This window comes from Nothobranchius furzeri, chromosome 14 (assembly GCF_043380555.1).
Source record: "Nothobranchius furzeri strain GRZ-AD chromosome 14, NfurGRZ-RIMD1, whole genome shotgun sequence".
Classification (NCBI taxonomy): Eukaryota; Metazoa; Chordata; class Actinopteri; order Cyprinodontiformes; family Nothobranchiidae; genus Nothobranchius; species Nothobranchius furzeri.
In genome coordinates this window covers 47,407,459-47,424,404 of record NC_091754.1, presented here as the reverse complement: position 1 = coordinate 47,424,404, position 16,946 = coordinate 47,407,459, and the positions used below count along the sequence as shown (strand labels likewise).

Sequence of the window (16,946 nt, the reverse complement as noted above, 5' to 3'; positions counted from 1 at the left end):
CTGTGGAAAAAGCTTTACTGATGGGACAACATTAATCAATCACATGAGAGTCCACACAGGACAGAAACCTTTTACGTGTGAGCTATGTGGAAAACACTTTAGTGGTAAGACGGCATTAAACAATCACATCAGAGTCCACACAGGACAGAAGCCTTTTGCCTGTGAGCAATGTGGACAAAAATTTAGCCAAAAGGCTAATTTAAGCAGACACACGAGCGTCCACACAGGACTGAAACTTTTTACTTGTGAACTCTGTGGAAAAAGCTTTAGTGATAGTACAACATTAACCAATCACATGAGAGTCCACACAGGACAGAAACCTTTTACATGTGAGCTATGTGGAAAACACTTTAGTGGTAAGACAGCATTAAACAATCACATCAGAGTCCATACAGGACAGAAACCTTTTGCCTGTGAGCTATGTGGACAAAAATTTAGCCAAAAGGCAAATTTAAACACTCATACGAGAGTCCACACAGGACAGAAACCTTTTGCTTGTGAGCTATGTGGACAAAGATTTAGCCGTAAGTCTCATGTACGCAGTCACATGAATGTCCACACAGAACACAAAGTACCCATTTTAATCTGGTAAATGGCAAATGGCTTGTTTATTTATAGGACCTTCTAGAGTTCTACAACCCCCCATTTCATTTATTGACATTAAAATAAAAATACAGAAAAAAATTACTACAAGCCAAAATGAAAAAGGGGACAGAAAGAAGAAAAACGTATGTTATCTGCCCCTTTTAACTAAAATAACATTAATACAAAAAAAAATTGATCAATATAGTTCCTGGACTGGTTGGCCCACACAATCTCAACCCATGAATCGAGAAAAAAGAAAAGAAAACGAGTTACACAGAGAGAAGCATAAAGTTATAGACCTCTATACATACATATATACACAAATGAATACATAGACTTGTTTGCTGTTTTTCTTTCATCCCCCCAACCCCCCTTCCCTCACACAATTATGTAACGGATCTATATAGGTTAATCATTTCATTTTTTATCTCTTTTTTGAAAGTCAATATTGTTTTTGCATTCTTGATTTTGGTATTTAATTTATTCCACAATTTAACTCCATATATGGACACACAATGTTCCTTTATGAGTATCCGATGTCTAGGAATGTTAAATAATTCATGTCTTTTTAAATCATATTTGCTATGTCTTTTTGTAAATCTTTTGATTACTCCTGCAGGTATGTTCCTTTTGTTTGCATTATACATAAATTTTAAAATATTGTAGTCCACCAGATCATAGAATTTTTGTGTTTTTAATTTTATAAATAATGGATTGGACGGATCTCTGTAGTTGCTCCTTGTGATTATTCTTATTGGTTTTTTCTGTAAGATGTAAATGGAATTTGTGTAAGTTGTATATATTGTTCCCCAGATTTCAATGCAGTAGTTCAGGTATGGTATGATCAGTGAGTTATATAACAAATACAGGGAATTATTATCAAGTAGCCATTTTGCTCTATGTAACAGTGCAACAGTTTTAGATATTTTAGTTTTGACACTGTTTATATGCAGCTTCCAAGACATTTTTTCATCAATGATGACTCCCAGATACTTGACTTCCTGAACTCTTTTAATATTAATCTCATCTATATTTAATAAAATTTCATCATTTGAATGTGTATTACTAAATATCATAAAACATGATTTATTGCTGTTTAATGATAGTTTGTTCCCATCAAACCATGGTTTAATTTTTTGCATCTCTGTTTGTATCACTTCTATCATCTGCTCAACATTATCTCCTGAATAGTAAAAAGTTGTATCATCTGCAAATAAGGTTCGTCACAACACGTAGTCATTCACCCATGCACACACACTGGTGGTGATGAGCTACAATGTAGCAACAGCTGCCCTCGAGTGCACTAACAGAAGCAAAGCAGCCGAACACTAGCGCCAGCGGTCTCTCCGACCTACACTAGCAGGCAATGTGGGTTTAGTGCTTCAAAGAGTCCATCATTGTTCCTGTCCCGAAGAAACCCCACCCTGCTTCTCTCAATGACTATCGCCCCGTAGCCCTCACCTCAGTAGTGATGAAGTGCTTCGAACGCCTGGTCAGAGACTTCATCATTTCTTCACTACCAGACACACTGGACCCACTACAGTTCGCTTACCGTCCAAATCGTTCTACAGACGATGCCATCTGTCATCTCCTCCACACATCACTCACTCACTTGGACACTAGAAGGGGGAATTATGTTAAAATGCTCTTCATTGACAACAGCTCTGCATTTAATACCATAATTCCCTCCACACTCACCACCAAACTGGAGCACCTGGGACTGAGCTCATCTATGTGCCAGTGGATCTCCAACTTCTTAACTGGCAGACCACAGGCAGTAAGGATGGGCGGACATGTCTCAGCCCCCACCACTCTCAGCACTGGAGCCCCCCAAGGGTGTGTTCTAAGCCCCCTGCTGTACTCTTTGTACACATATGACTGTGTGGCCAGTACCAGCTCCACCACCATCATTAAGTTTGCTGACGATACCGTCGTGGTGGGCCTGATCTCTGACAACAACGAGGCGGCCTACTTAAAGGAGATCAGGAATCTGGAGACCTGGTGCAAGAGGAACAACCTCCTTATAAACGTCAGCAAAACGAAGGAGTTGATAGTGGACTTCAGCACAAAGCAGGAGAGGAACTACCAGATCCCTGTCATCAAAGAGTGCCCAGTGGAGAGAGTGAGCAGCTTCAAATACCTCGGTGTTCACATCACGCAGGACCTGTCATGGTCCTGTCACATCAACAGCGTGGTGAAAAAGGCCCGGCAGCGTCTCTACTACCTCAGACGCTTGAGAGACTTCCGACTGCCCCTCAGGGTGCTCAGGAACTTCTACTCGTGCACCATAGAGAGCATCCTGACGGGGAACATCATAACCTGGTTCGGGAACAGCACCATGCAGGACAGACGAGCTCTACAGAGGGTTATTCGATCAGCTGAGCGCACCATCCGCTCCGAGCTCCCTGATCTGCACTCGATCTACAGCAGGCGGTGCTGGACCAAGGCCAGGAAGATCGTGAAGGACCTCAGCCATCCAAATAACAGACTGTTTGCTCTGTTGAGGTCAGGGAAGCGAATCCGCTCCCTGAAGACCAACACAGAGAGGCTGAGGAGGAGTTTCTTCCCGCAGGCGATACAATCTTTAAACCACACCACCACATAGTAAGTGCACACACATATGGTTCTCACACACACTGAACAGTCTGGACTTTGCTTAAGCACAGTTGCACTACAAAGTCACTAAAATGTGGTTTGCACAACTCTGGACATTGTATATATATATTTTTAATTTCCATTTAATACTTGTTCAGCCGCTGTTTTGTACAGATATTTTTATTTCTTCACACATTCTTACACATTTACATACTATGTATTTTGTTGTACAGTTACTTTATTCTCAGCTTCAACTTATATATATTTTATCTTATTCCTTCCCAGCTAAATTTACCTTTTATTCTAATTTGTATTGTGTTGTGTATTTTGTTGTAAAGCTATTCTATTATTCAACTTTAATTCAGATATATTTTACCTCACTCTTTCCCAGTTAATTTACCCTTCATTTTAATCCGTGGTGTACAGTTTTTTTTATTTTCAACTCTTAGGTCACGAGCAGTTGTGTAAGGCATTTCACTGCATTTCGTACTGTGTATGAATGTGTATGTGACAAATAAAATTTGAATTTGAATTTGATTTGATTTGATTTAGTGTCTTTCCCAAAGACATAACTACTGCGACAGACTGAGACTGAGCGTGACATTACCCCCCCCACAACTCTCCAGTTATGAGACATGCACTTAAATGGTCTGCTACCGTCAACCCCAAAGAAACCTTTTGTTACTAATAATCCATATAAATGAGGTAACTATTTTGGCATTTATTTCATCAAAATTTAAAGGAGGGATTCGCTTGTTTAATCAATACATTTTCAGTGCTCTTTGGTAGGATTTTTTTTATTATTTATTTCATTTATTATTAAAATAGAAAAAAAAATACTAACAATAAAATGAGGTTTCTCAAACCAACAAAATGAAAAGTGAACAGAAAGAAGAAAACTTATGTTATCTGCCCCTTTTAACTAAAATGACATTTTTACACTGAAATAACAATAATTATAAATTAGCCTATACAAAGTAATTGCTTGACTGGTTAGCTAACTTCAGTTCAATTTGTAAAGAAAAAATTAATAGTAATAATAATTCAAAAAGCAAAAGGATTTTTGCACATATACCTATTCATACATATATACATTAAAGTGCATCGCATGTATGGAACTAGGATTGGGACAATATTCAGCGTAACCTGTACAATATTCAGCGTAACTTGTACAATATTCAGCGTAACTTGTACCAAGTTTTGTAACTTCGAACATGTTTCATCACATGTAACTTTGGATTCGTAACTTGTAACTTTGGATTCGTAACTTGTAACTTTAGTTTTCTAACTTGTAATTCTCAATTCATACTTGTATTTCTTGTTTTGTAACAGGAACTTTGTATTTTGTACATGTATTTTTTATTTTGTAAAATCAAACTTTTATTTTGTACATTTACTACTTATTTTGTAACATCAAACATTCATTCAGAAACATGAAACTTTCGTTTTGTAACTAGCAGACTTCCAAATTGAAAAAATAAAGGTACAAGTTTGAAATCAAAACTCTCAAAACACACATTTCATTCTACAGGTACGCACCTCAAATCCTACAGTGTTACGAATATTTTTGTCTCGATTCTAGCGTCAGTGGGAGGAACTTAGGTGGAACCAATGAGAGCACGAGTCTTGGCTACCAAGACTCGCCTTTGTGCCATGAGCAAATGGATATCGGAGACCATTCATTAAGGTCACGCACTCCATTTTCAGGCCGCTCCTCCTCCCTTCAACGGGATCGTGGAGACGACGTTCACATCACAAGTTCAGTCTCAGAGCCTAGAGTTGGAGCTGCGGGAACTTCTGTCCGAGGACGCTATTTCCCGGGTCCCTCGCGGATAAGAGCTCTCGGATTTCTACTCCCGCTACTTCATAGTACCGAAGAAGTCGGGAGGAATGAGACCGATTCTCGATCTTTCCCTGTTCAACTGCTCCATAGCAGTGATGCATTTCCGCATGTTGACAATGAGGTAAGTCCTGGAATACGTGCGTTCCGGGGACTGGTTCACGTCAATAGACCTGAAAGACGCATACTTCCACATCCCGGTAATTCCCAGGCACGGGAAGTTCCTGCGCTTCTCATTCAAGGGAGTTCAATACCAATTCAATCGCCTCCCTTTCAGCTACTCGCTAGCCCCGCGCAAATGTCTGGAGACCGCGCTGCAGCCGCTGCGCACGACGGGAATGAGAGTTTTATTTTACCCGGACGACCTGCTCCTGTGCGCTCGGTCCGAGGACGAGGCGTCGGAACAGACCAGGAAGTTACCAGAGCATCTGTCAACCCTGGGGTTTTCTATAAACTGGGAGAAGAGCTCCATCCTTCCGTCCCAGTCGATTGTGTTTCTCGGGGTGGAGCTGAACGCCTCCCTGATGAGAGCACGTTTGTCGCCGGTGAGAGCGGCAGATCTCATCGCGGTGATCTCCCGCGTGCAACCCCGCAGGATCGTGAGAGCCCTGTTAATCATGAAACTTCTGGGCATGATGGCTGCAGCCCACGCTGTGGTGCCGCTAGGGTTGCTGCACACGAGGCGCCTGCAACATTAGTTCATCCGCCTCCGGGTGCACCCAATACGTCAGAAGGCACGTATGTTGAGGGTTCCCCCCTCAGTGGGTGGGGACCTCGCTCACTGGGGGAACCCCTGCACCCTTTCACACGGAGTTCCCATCGGACGCCCTGCGTCACACGTGTCTGTGTTTACGGATGCGTCGCTGTTGGGGTGGGGGAGCACGTGCTTGTCCCATACGGTGGCAGATCGCTGGCCCTCCCACACGCACGAGCACATAAATGTGTTGGAGCTGATGACAGTGAGGAATGTGGTCAGACACTTCGCTGCCCTTCTCGAGGGCCGTCATGTCGAAGTTCACACGGACAATCGGGTGGCGACAGCCTACATTAATCACCAAGGGGGAGTTCAGTCTCTCCCTCTGTTGCGTGTAGCCACAGATTTACTGTGTTGGGCACATGTCCACCTGCTGTCCATCAAAGCCACCTACATCCCGGGGGTCCTGAATGTAGCAGCAGACATCCTGTCGAGAGGAGGACCCTGCGACTCCGACTGGCGTCTGCATCCTACGCTGGTATCGCAGATCTGGATCAGGTTCGGGGTACCTTCTGTGGATCTGTTCGCGGCTCGCGAAAACGCTCAGTGTCGCCTGTGGTTTTCCTTGAGCCCCCGGGACCGACCCCCACTCGGGGCAGATGCGTTCTCACACCAGCCCTGGCCTCGAACGCTCCTCTATACGTTTCCGCCAGTCCCACTGATTCTCCGGTTCCTGGACCGAGTTCGGTCAGAACAGCTTTCGGTGATTCTGGTGGCTCCCAGATGCTTGTCCGCGTCATGGTTTCCGGACCTGCAAGCGCTAGTGTCCGGCTCCCCGTGAAGGCTGCCGTGGAAGGAGGATGCCCTTCTCCAGGCGGATGGAATAATCAGACATCCTCCCGAAATAGGCCAGAGGCTTTGGGTCTGGCCGCTGAGCGGTCACGCCTAGAGGCTTCTGGGCTGCCGCATGATGTGGTGGCCACGATTCAGAGTGCACGAGCGCCCTCTACCGTGGCATCTTACGCTGCTAAATGGGCAGCTTTCCAGAACTGGTGTGCAGAGTGGAATGTTCAAGCACTCTCCTGCCAGCTGGCGGATGTCCTATCGTTTCTGCAGATACTGATGGACAGGGGCCTCACATTCAGCACTAGTAAGTCATATGCTGCAGCTATCTCATCCTGTCACCAGGGTTTTGGAGATAGATCTGTTTTCAGTCATCCCCTCACAAAACGTTTTCTAAAGGGCGTCAGAAGGAACAGACCTGTGTCCCGGCCGCTATTTCCCCAGTGGGACCTCACGGTGGTTCTGCACGGCTTATCTAAAGCCCCATTTGAGCCCTTGGACCAGGTCTCACTTAGGTTCCTGTCACTCAAAACGGCCTTGCTGCTGGCTCTGGCATCAGTCAAGAGAGTGAGCGACCTGGCCACCCTCTCAGTGGCTCCCGCATGCCTCAGGATCCGGGAGGATGGCGGGTCTGCTGTTTTATGCCCCAACCCAGCCTTTGTGCCCAAAACCATTACGGCTTCCTTCAGATCCAGGACTATTTCATTGGCTGGACTTTTTCCTCCTCCCCATAGTTCTGAGGAGGAGGCAGCTTCCCATCTTCTCTGCCCGGTGCGCGCGCTCGCACGATATGTATAACGCACTTCGGGGATTTGCCGCTCACAAAGCCTGTTTGTGCACTACAGGGAGTCTTCCCTTGGGCAGACGCTGTCGACCCAGCATCTTTCGCACTGGCTATGTGACGCCATTTCACTCGCGTACACATCATCAGGGCGGGATCCTCCTGAGACACTCAGGGCTCATTCAGCCAGAGGGATTTCCTCTTCTACGGCGCTCCTCAGTGGTGTGTCAATGGAAGACATTTGTCAGGCTGCTTCATGGGCATCACCCTGTTCTTTTACTCGTTATTATTTACGAGATGTGTCTTCAGGTTCCGTCACTCGTTCAGTGCTTGAACCTCAGCAGGCTGAATGAACGCTTTATGGCATCTCATCAGCCCTGCTTGAATGATTTTCATCCTTTTATGGTTGTTATTTTTTAGTGGGGGCTCCACTCTTATTTTTGGCTGCCTCAGCCTTCGAGCCTGGACTGAGGCTGAGCGCCCCTCTCTAAAAAGGCGTGTTGGGTGTGTTCATTGGTTGAGCTAACCAGTGTGGCGTAAACCCATCCAGCTGCGCATTATTCCAATAGCAGCTCGCTTAAGGGCTAAGACTAGACGAAATAGAACGTTGGTTACGTATTGTAACCCCAGATTCTATGAGTCTAGTCGCAGCCCTTAAGCCACTGGCCCCACTGGTTCTGTTAGGACCAGTGGCGGCTGGCCAGTAGAGGGCGATAGGGCGCCACCCTCCCAGTTTCCCCTGTGTTTTTAATTTTTATTTTAAAAAATAAATAAATAAAATTAACAATAATCACATATTCTAAGTTAATTGTGTGTTTTGTAACAAAAATAAATCATATATGTATATATGTCTATATTGGTCTCTGCCGATCTCTGCCGGTCTCTGCCGAGCGGTGGAGGCTGTGTGCTGTTTTTCAATCGCCCAAACAGGACGGGACCAGTTGTCCAATTGCTGACAAGAAAATCAAAGGGTAGGAATGGGAATGTATCCAATCAGCGTTGACGTTGTTTCAGAACGTTTCAGAAGCATGATGGGCGATAGAGCTACCGCCAAGGCTTTCGTTGATGTTCGGTAGAACTCGGAGAGTCTCGACTCCAGCACGTTTTGACGGTCGTGACGCAGACGTAGACAGTGCGCCTACAACATGGATACCGGATCTCAGCAGCCACTGAATTCAGTTCGGTCTCCTCCAGTATCCGTTCGAGAGGAGAACTATGGTGGACAGGGGCGGATTTAGCAATTTGGGGGCCCAAGGCGAACACAGACATGGGGCCTCTTACACTAAATTTTCGACAATCTTGCCTTTAACTGGATTTGCGAAAATCTACCCTCTTCTGACACGATTTATTTTCACTTTTTATTAGTCCTCCTCTTTTTTCCTGTTTTTATCTCCCTTTGAGTGCTTTCTTCTTCCTGTCAGTGCTCCTGCTTTTGCCTTTGTTATTTTATTTCTATTTTCCATTTTGGTCTATGTTTTCCTCCCTTTGAACATTTTCCATTGTCTTTCCTTTCTGCCTCCTTTTGATGTTTACATCGAGAAACGACGTCACTTTCAGAAGTGAAAATAAAAGCTTTTATGAAGCAAGCTGCTTCTTTCTCTTATTGGAGCCACTAGGATAACTCCATTTCATGCTTCATGTTTTACTATTGCTTTGAGCTTGTTACGAACGCTGCCACCTCTCTTATTCTTCTTGTTTGTGGTCTTATGGCACTTGGCAAACAACAATTTGGTGCATTACCGCCACCAACTGGATTGGAGTGGAATGACTACCAATCACTTCCTGTTTGTGCATCGCCGTCTTAATAACACTCTTATGACCATAATTATAACAGGGCCGCCTGGTATGTTTTTAATCTTATGGCTGTAAAATTGTAATAAAAAGTACAAAGTGTGTGTAACTCTCTCCTTTTTGAGAACAACCTCAGCTTTCAGTGTATGGTTTGTATTTAGAATTTATTTCTATTAAAGCCTTTAAAAAATCAGCTTCAAAGTGAAAAAGCAAAAAACGGATTTGAATTTTTTACATTTCTTACTGAACAGGAACTTCAAAATTACTGGGCAAACAATTTAAACTTTGAACTGAAATGCATCTATTCTTTAAAAAATTTGAACCTTGGTATCTTTTTTAGCTGTTTTTAAGACCATTTAGTATTGTTAACTTTCAGACGTTTTTATTTGATGTGGTAGACCTTGAAGCAGTTTCTCTCCAGCTGCAGGCAGAGTCACACCTCACACTGGGGTGCTTCTCTGGCACACCGTGCACTGCTATACCAGAAACTTTTGTTTTAGCAAAAATAATTATTTATTGTAAAAGGATAAATAATGCTGGAATGAAGCTGAATCTTACAATGAGCAAATAGTTGAGGGTTGTTCAAATAAAAAAAAAATAAAATAAAGACTGAACAAACATTCGAGATCTGTCCTTCTTCGTGGTCACTGACTTCAGACATAAGCCTTCTGGGACACCTAATAGATCGTGTTGATTTTCTTTGAGGCATTTCCATAATTTCATGCTGGTTTTTATGCTAATTAGCTTCCCCGTTCCGATATCCGCTTCCACCACGCTGTGCTCTGTTTCAATCAGGCTGTACGGCAGGATTTCCCCTCGTCGTAGAGATATTTTCCATAACTCTGATTGCTTCATGCTATAGATCGTTGGAAAGCTGCTTTTATGTACTTTTAGGAACCGTTGGAATTATTTGAATCTGATCAGCCGTTCAAAAGTTATAAAACGGAGCATTTTGGATGACAAACTCAGCACGTCTCTGAATCTGTGTTGTGATTCGTTGCTCAAGACAGGGAATCCCGGTGGCTACCGTAATGTTTGTATATGCACGAAAAGCCCCATTTTTAATCTTTTCAGCACTTTTGGAATTTTAATGATATCTTGAATGGTTCAGGAATTATGGTAATGAGAATTGCGCATGTCCAATCCCGTCTGCGGCCACAGGTTGGTAATAAGAATATTGTGGCATTAACAGAGGGGTGCTGGCGGTCAGGGCTAGGAGGCCCCCCACCACTAGGGGGCCCCAGGCGGCCCCCTACCTATGCCTAATGGTAAAACCGCCTCTGATGGTGGAAAAACTTAATGTCAAAGAGCTTGGACCAGATCAGCCCGATGTAAAGATAAGCCAGCAGCAGGAGGAGAGAGGTAGACTGTACACACGACGCTTCTCCCAAAATTGGTACACCAGGAAGCAGTGGCTAGCTGGATGCAATCACGCTAATGCGTTATTTTGCTTTCTGTGTTTGTTATTCAAAACGGCTGGGATCCACAGAAGGTGGATGTGTGTCTCATTGGGGACTCCATTCATTCTCTGACTGAGGAATGCAGCGCATCAGTGCAGCAGCCAACAAAGAAACGGAGGACGTTTGGACAGGGAGAACAGCAGCAGCTGGGTGCAGAGGTAAGCTGTACATTACATTTCTGTAAACAAGACAATCAGAATCAGAAATCCTTGGTTGTCCCACAAACCGGGACATTTTTTTAATAACATGTACATTGTTTAATGTGCAATAACTGTAAAAACTAATTTCAACACACATACCTATTATACATATTTAATCATGTAAATGTGTATTTCAAGTAAATTTGTACATACATCAATCTGATTCCAATTTACTTGTTACACTTCTGCTGCAGCAAACAAATTTCCCAGCTTGGGAAGTGGGAAATATGACATTTGTAAGAGGATACTGATGACATTATTTCCTATGAAAGTCTTTCCACTTTCCATAAGTCCTAACAGTGTAAATGTCTGGCATTTTGTCTAAGTAGTGTTTACTACCATTACTGTAACAGTGACCTGCTCATAATTTTTGGTGTTCACTCAAATGTTGAAATTAAACAAAATGTTTTTGTTACTTGCCTCTTGCATTGCCTATTTACCATTTATGGTCATGTTATTTTATGTGCAATTTAATGCAGTATTTTTCAACCTTGGTCCGCAAGGCAGTTTGCCAATAGTCAGACACACCTGGATTAATCAGTTTGTCCAATGATGTAAGACAGGAAATATAAGAGCTGTGCTTAATTCAGGAAATAGTGAAGTTGTGCACAAAGCTCAGAAAGCACAAGTTTGTTTAAAAAAAATAGCACAGCCCCACCAAAAATATTTTTCACCAGCTGCCACTGGTTAGGACTAAGAGCCATCGGAAGCGAACAGTGGAGTCGCTCCACTTATATATCCACAAGGGGGCCCACTATTGGTGGGCGTACATTGAAGCTCTTCATGATTGGCTGATGCTGAGATCATCCTTCCAATAGCAACTTGCTTAAGGGCTGCGACTAGACTCATAGAATCTGGGGTTACAATACGTAACCAACGATCTGGAGTCTTATTTCCTGATATTTGGACATCTGCATTTTCTCACTAAACCTTTTCTTTGATTTCCTGTTGAAGGTTTAGAGTTTTAGCTTCTATTTATGTTTCATGACATTTTTCTTTTTTCTACTCCTGAAGAAGTGTGGAGACTGTTTTTCTAGCTGTTTAGCTTTAAATGTGTGATGGAGGTTTAGGCTCATTTACTGACTGAAGTCTGTTTAGATTCACCTAAACTAAGAAAGAATCTGTACAGTAGCTGGGAACGTGGAAGAGATGCAAGTGTGTGTTTAGATTGTAACTCAGAGTTCAGAATTCTTTGCAAAGCAAGAATTTGGTCTAGTTCACTAGGCTAGCTTGGAGGTGTTGTGTGATGTGCTTTAGAACTGGCAGTCAAGACGCACCTCCTCCTTTTCCGTTGACTGTCATTAGCATTCATGCTAGCAGTCTCTGACACACTGAGAAAACTCATCTCTGAGTTCACCTGAAGCTTTGTCCACTTTGAAGCCCAGAAACTGAGATTTGAACTGATGTGTTTTTGGTTTATGTGGAAGCGCGTCAATCAACCTCCAGAAGGAGCTGATTGGACTCTAGTGACACGCTCAAGTCAGTCTGACTGCTGCAGTTTCTATTTCTGACCCAACTCTGTACCCAAGCTGCTCAAATGCTCTCCATGTTCAGCAGCACAGAACCACGTGAGCAACAGTTCACTTTGATGAAGATGAACTAAACAACACAGGAGTCTCACTGATGAACACCTTCCTCAGCTCACAGCCTAAGGCCGGGGACACACTGGCCGCGGAAGCGCCGCGAAGCGCCGCGAAAATGGGACCGCCTTCATTCGGCGCCCTTGTTAAGCTATTCTATAGACCACATGGGCCGCTGAAGCGCCGCGAATCGCCTCGCGCCGGCGCGCGCCGGCGCTCCAGCCCGCGCCGTGCAGCGATCATTTCGGCGTTGGCTCTATTTTTTTCGCGAGCCGCGGGTGAATCGCGTCAATTCTGGCAGGAAGTCAAACGTAGACATAAGAGGCAGGCCGGTAAAGTTAACAAAATAAAGCATTTCAAAATAAAATTCCGCAATAGTCAAATGTGTTCGTAAACAGACACTGCAGAAAAACCACACGAACACGCACACACACACATCGAACTTGTGTGCGTGTGTGACCACGTGAAGGGGGGAGTGGTTTTGGGTGTCTTTTCACCAGAGCAAACAGGACAGAGAGGCAGAAAGTCTGAGGCAAGCAGTTAGGATGGATGACTTTAAATTAATTATGGAAGTTGAGAAACACAAGGAGCTGTACGACCCCCGAAAAACACGATTATTTACGTACCCATGTCGGAAGAAACTGCTAGGATACAGCTGCAGAATTGGAGCGGGTTCCAAGAGATTCAACTGGCAGAAACAACTCATACCATAGGTTCACACACACGCGCGCGCGCGCGCACGCGCACAAACACTCAAACGTAGGAAAAGAGCTGAGAAAAGGCAGAGAGGAAATGGAGGACACCAAGTGTTTAAAAGAAAAACTACAGCTGAGCCGAGGCGCCCCTCGACTGGGGCGCGTCTGATCTGAACTGAGGAGCGGCGAGCAGCGGCCGAATTTCGTGAGCGATTCGCTTCTCTGCGCTTCGCGGCGCTTCCGCGGCCGGTGTGTCCCCGGCGTAACCTGGTTTAGAGGAAAGCTGTTCAGCTTCACCCCGGTAGGTGGCGGTAATGCACCTTACGTTGTTACCAACCATTTAAAAACAGCTGAAGAAGAAACCCGGAAGCTGCTAGCAGAGCTAGCTTGTTGTTCTGGTGTATGAGGAGAATATTTGAGGCTCTGCAGTAAAAATGTCTTCACTTCAGTCTCTGAGAGAGTTGATCACATAAAGCGACTAACTGCTGCTGCAGAAATCTTCTCACCAGACTGTGGAAACATTCTTCTCCTCAACAACTTGGTGGAGTTCTTTCCAAAACCAGAGAAGATATTCTGCGGTCTTCATGTCAATCGGAGCTCCAGAATCAGGTGATGGGTCAGAAAAGCTTTTCTCTAGACTTCCTGCCCTCTGGATCTGCTGCTATTCCTTTGGCCTCTCTGAGAAACGCGCTCGTTTTGCTGCTTTCATCAGATTGAAGAGGTTGCCTCTATCAGACTCGGTCATCTGAGTTGGTCATGATGCAGGATCGCTGCTCGCTCTCTGATCCATCCTGCTCACACTCTCCGACGGAAAAGCCCCGAATCTGAATGTGACTCTGGAAGAAAAAGCGGTTAGCTCTACTCCGTGAACTCTGGTGACCAAAGGTCCTCTTTTCCAGACCGGATCTGTCCTCAGCTGATCAGAACCAAAGCGTTGGATCTTTCTGCGTCGTTCTGAAGCAGCATCTTACTCAGCTCTCCTGCTTTGTTTCTATTGCAGCTGTTAGCTAAACACGGCTAAAGAAAACCTGCTACCACTTCAGGATCATCCATCAGCTGGGACTGCTTCATCGTGTTTACTTCACCATCTGGATCTGGACAGCATGGATACAGGTGCGTGTGTGTGTGTGTGTGTGTGTGTGTGTTATGTTTATCAGTGTTTTAGATCAGTGAGGACAGAAGATCACACTGAGGTATTTACATAAATTACAAAAGGTAAACTTTGATAATATTGTTTGTTTTACTTCATGCTCTCCTTTGTTTCTTTCCCCTTCTTTGACCCTCAGTGCTGGGGTCTGAGAGATTCAATAAAAAGAAAATCCATAATTATCATTTCCAAAAAGGAAAAGCTCGTTCTGTTTTCCAAACCACGAAGAGGAAAGATTCTGGTCAGCTCATGCGGATAGAATAATCTACTGCAATGGCACAAATAGCTCAGCAGGGGTCGCTATACTCCTGAATAATCCACCTGGAAAGATCCTAGGAACTTCCAAGGATGCTTGGAAAAATGTGTTTTTGAGATTGAAGATTAATTTCTGATCCGTGGAAATATTTCAGGTTATAATAATCCTAGTCAGAATAAAATGATGATATCTGAACTTACTGGAGGTGATTTTAAAATGATTATGGATGAATGGCTGGACAGAATGCCTTCTAAAGTCCAAACCCATCATTTTAACCAACGAGTGCTGGATTTCTGTAATCCATTTAAGTTAAAAGATATTTGGGGCTCAGAAATCCTGATACCAGTTTCACTTGGTTTAAATCTGATCTCAGATATCAGGCATCAACTTATCTCGAAGCCTTAATGTATCTGCTGCTCATTTGACAGATCACTGCCAGATGCTGTTGAACTCTCTTAAAGTACTGCTGTTAAGGGCTTCAGCAACATGAGCTACTGGAAGTTCAACTCTAACCTCTAAATCTAACCCAAGAATCATTCTGCAGTCAAATTACAATTCGAATACTAGGGCTGTCGCGGTTGAGGAATTCCCCCTGCGGTGATTCAGGGTGGCTTAATATTGCGGTGTGCGATATTATTGCAGTCCTTTTTTTATTGCAGTACTATCTAAACATAATGTTTACACATTTAAAAAAGGTTAAAAATTGCCATGCCTTCTTTTATAACACTTTACTGAATGCAGATCAAAGGGCAGTAACAACACAGATCGCAGTAACGTTTGTTTCTCCGACAGTCGGAGTCCGACTGAACTTAAAAACAACAAAATTCAGGAGAAGGTTAAACTTTTAAATGCAAATTTGGCTGCAGCATCTAACAAATAAGAAACAAGTCCCCATTTTGTTTAGTTGTTTAAAATCAAGCATAAAAAATTACATGTACCGGGCGCGCGCGCGCCGGGGGGCGGGCGCACTATCATTTCACTTTCACTTTCACACACACGGATGACGGTGATTTATAGCTCGGTCACGTCCTTGTTACCTACAAGGAAAACCAGCATGTTAACCATATACGGTTTGAGAGAGGATCTGAGAGGGGTGGCAACATTTGCAGCAACACTGAAAACCCTCTCGGATGGTGCGCTCGTTGCACGAACGCACACGTACTTGCGTGCGACTCTGGCAAGCAAAGGGAATCTCTCTCGGTTGTTGCTCCACCATGTCAGGGGGGTTCTTTAGGGTGGATGCATTCCTCCTGCAGGTAGCGAGTGAGCTCCAGCTCGGCTCAAACTCTCTTCGGGACGGTTGCAGAAGCAGTGCTTGTCCGGGACTTCAGCAGGTCTCCGAGCGTTTATTATTTATTTATTTTTTGCCGCTGGTTGCAGCTCCGTCTCGGCCAAGGACTCTGGCTGCGCAGCAGCTGACGTACTGAAAACCAAAGCGCTCCCAAAGGAGCGAAGTAACGTTTCGTTTTGATACCAGTGCAGCCATCCTTCTCAACATGCATCATTGAGTTGAACCAAGTTCAGTAATCGCGGTGGCGCATGATGCAGCGCGGTGGGCGTCTTCATATTGCGATATTTCATTTTTGCGGTTACCGCGACAGCCCTATCGAATACAAGATATTTGCAAAGAACCAAACCCTTCTTCTTATAAAACAGGATTTTTAAAATTTAAAATGCACCAGAACTCTAATAAAACCAGTAAACATTTCAGTAGACAAAGTAGTGAACATGAATTGGAAATTATTCATGAAATAAACCAATAAAAATTGGATACCATGCATAGACGTGAACTTCCAAGACTACATGTGATGCAGATTTCACAGTAGAAGAAAGTGCAATGGAGTATTTATCTGGATCAGACGGTCCCAGGAGTAACTCTTACTGTTGTTTTGGGAAATCTCCCTTCATTACACCAAATCACTGGATAATAATCACCATGGCTCTTCGTAATAATGTCTATAAAAGTCATATTTATGCAAACAGGTTGAACACTGGTATTGCTGATTCTATTTCAGAAACACAATCTGGTTTTTTTTAAGTATCCATAACATTAGACGTGCACTTGACCCTATAGAATATAACTTAACAGAAGATGAAGGATTTATTTTATTTCTTTATCTTTTGAATTCGACACCATTGAGCCCTCGTTTTATGATTCATACCTTAAAGGCCTTTGGGTTTGAACAAACAGTTCTTAAAGGGATATTCCAACCAAAATAGAATTTATTTTGTGGACAAACAAAACACTTACTGTGTTTTATGCTAAGCTAACTAGCATTGTGAATAAAAACGTCCTTAAAATCACTCGGTAATAATTAGTAACATAAATGATTCACAGGCACCATTTTAGACTTGGGACTACTTTATAAAATTATTTATGAAAACAAAATGGATCTTGCATTAAATGTTATTATCCTTGGTACATCTGTCATACAGATACACCGGTTTGCAAAAACGCACCCTGACTTAACTTGCTTTT

At 43.6% G+C, this 16,946-nt stretch overlaps 1 protein-coding gene across 1 annotated transcript in view; it reads left to right on the top strand.

Moving 5' to 3' along the window:
- Positions 1-16,946, top strand: part of LOC107380914 (uncharacterized) — a 41,778-nt gene that overhangs the window by 14,205 nt on the left and 10,627 nt on the right. The window contains exons 2-12 of the mRNA XM_070544398.1: positions 1-589; positions 1,964-3,189; positions 4,763-5,001; positions 5,051-5,144; positions 5,232-5,511; positions 5,616-5,733; positions 5,783-6,279; positions 6,498-6,864; positions 7,039-7,182; positions 7,292-7,455; positions 14,072-14,177. The exon at positions 1-589 is cut by the window's left edge and continues 1,093 nt beyond it. Coding sequence (XP_070400499.1) covers positions 1-589; positions 1,964-3,189; positions 4,763-5,001; positions 5,051-5,144; positions 5,232-5,511; positions 5,616-5,733; positions 5,783-6,279; positions 6,498-6,864; positions 7,039-7,182; positions 7,292-7,455; positions 14,072-14,177 — 3,824 coding nt within the window. The remainder of the gene's footprint in view (positions 590-1,963; positions 3,190-4,762; positions 5,002-5,050; positions 5,145-5,231; positions 5,512-5,615; positions 5,734-5,782; positions 6,280-6,497; positions 6,865-7,038; positions 7,183-7,291; positions 7,456-14,071; positions 14,178-16,946) is intronic.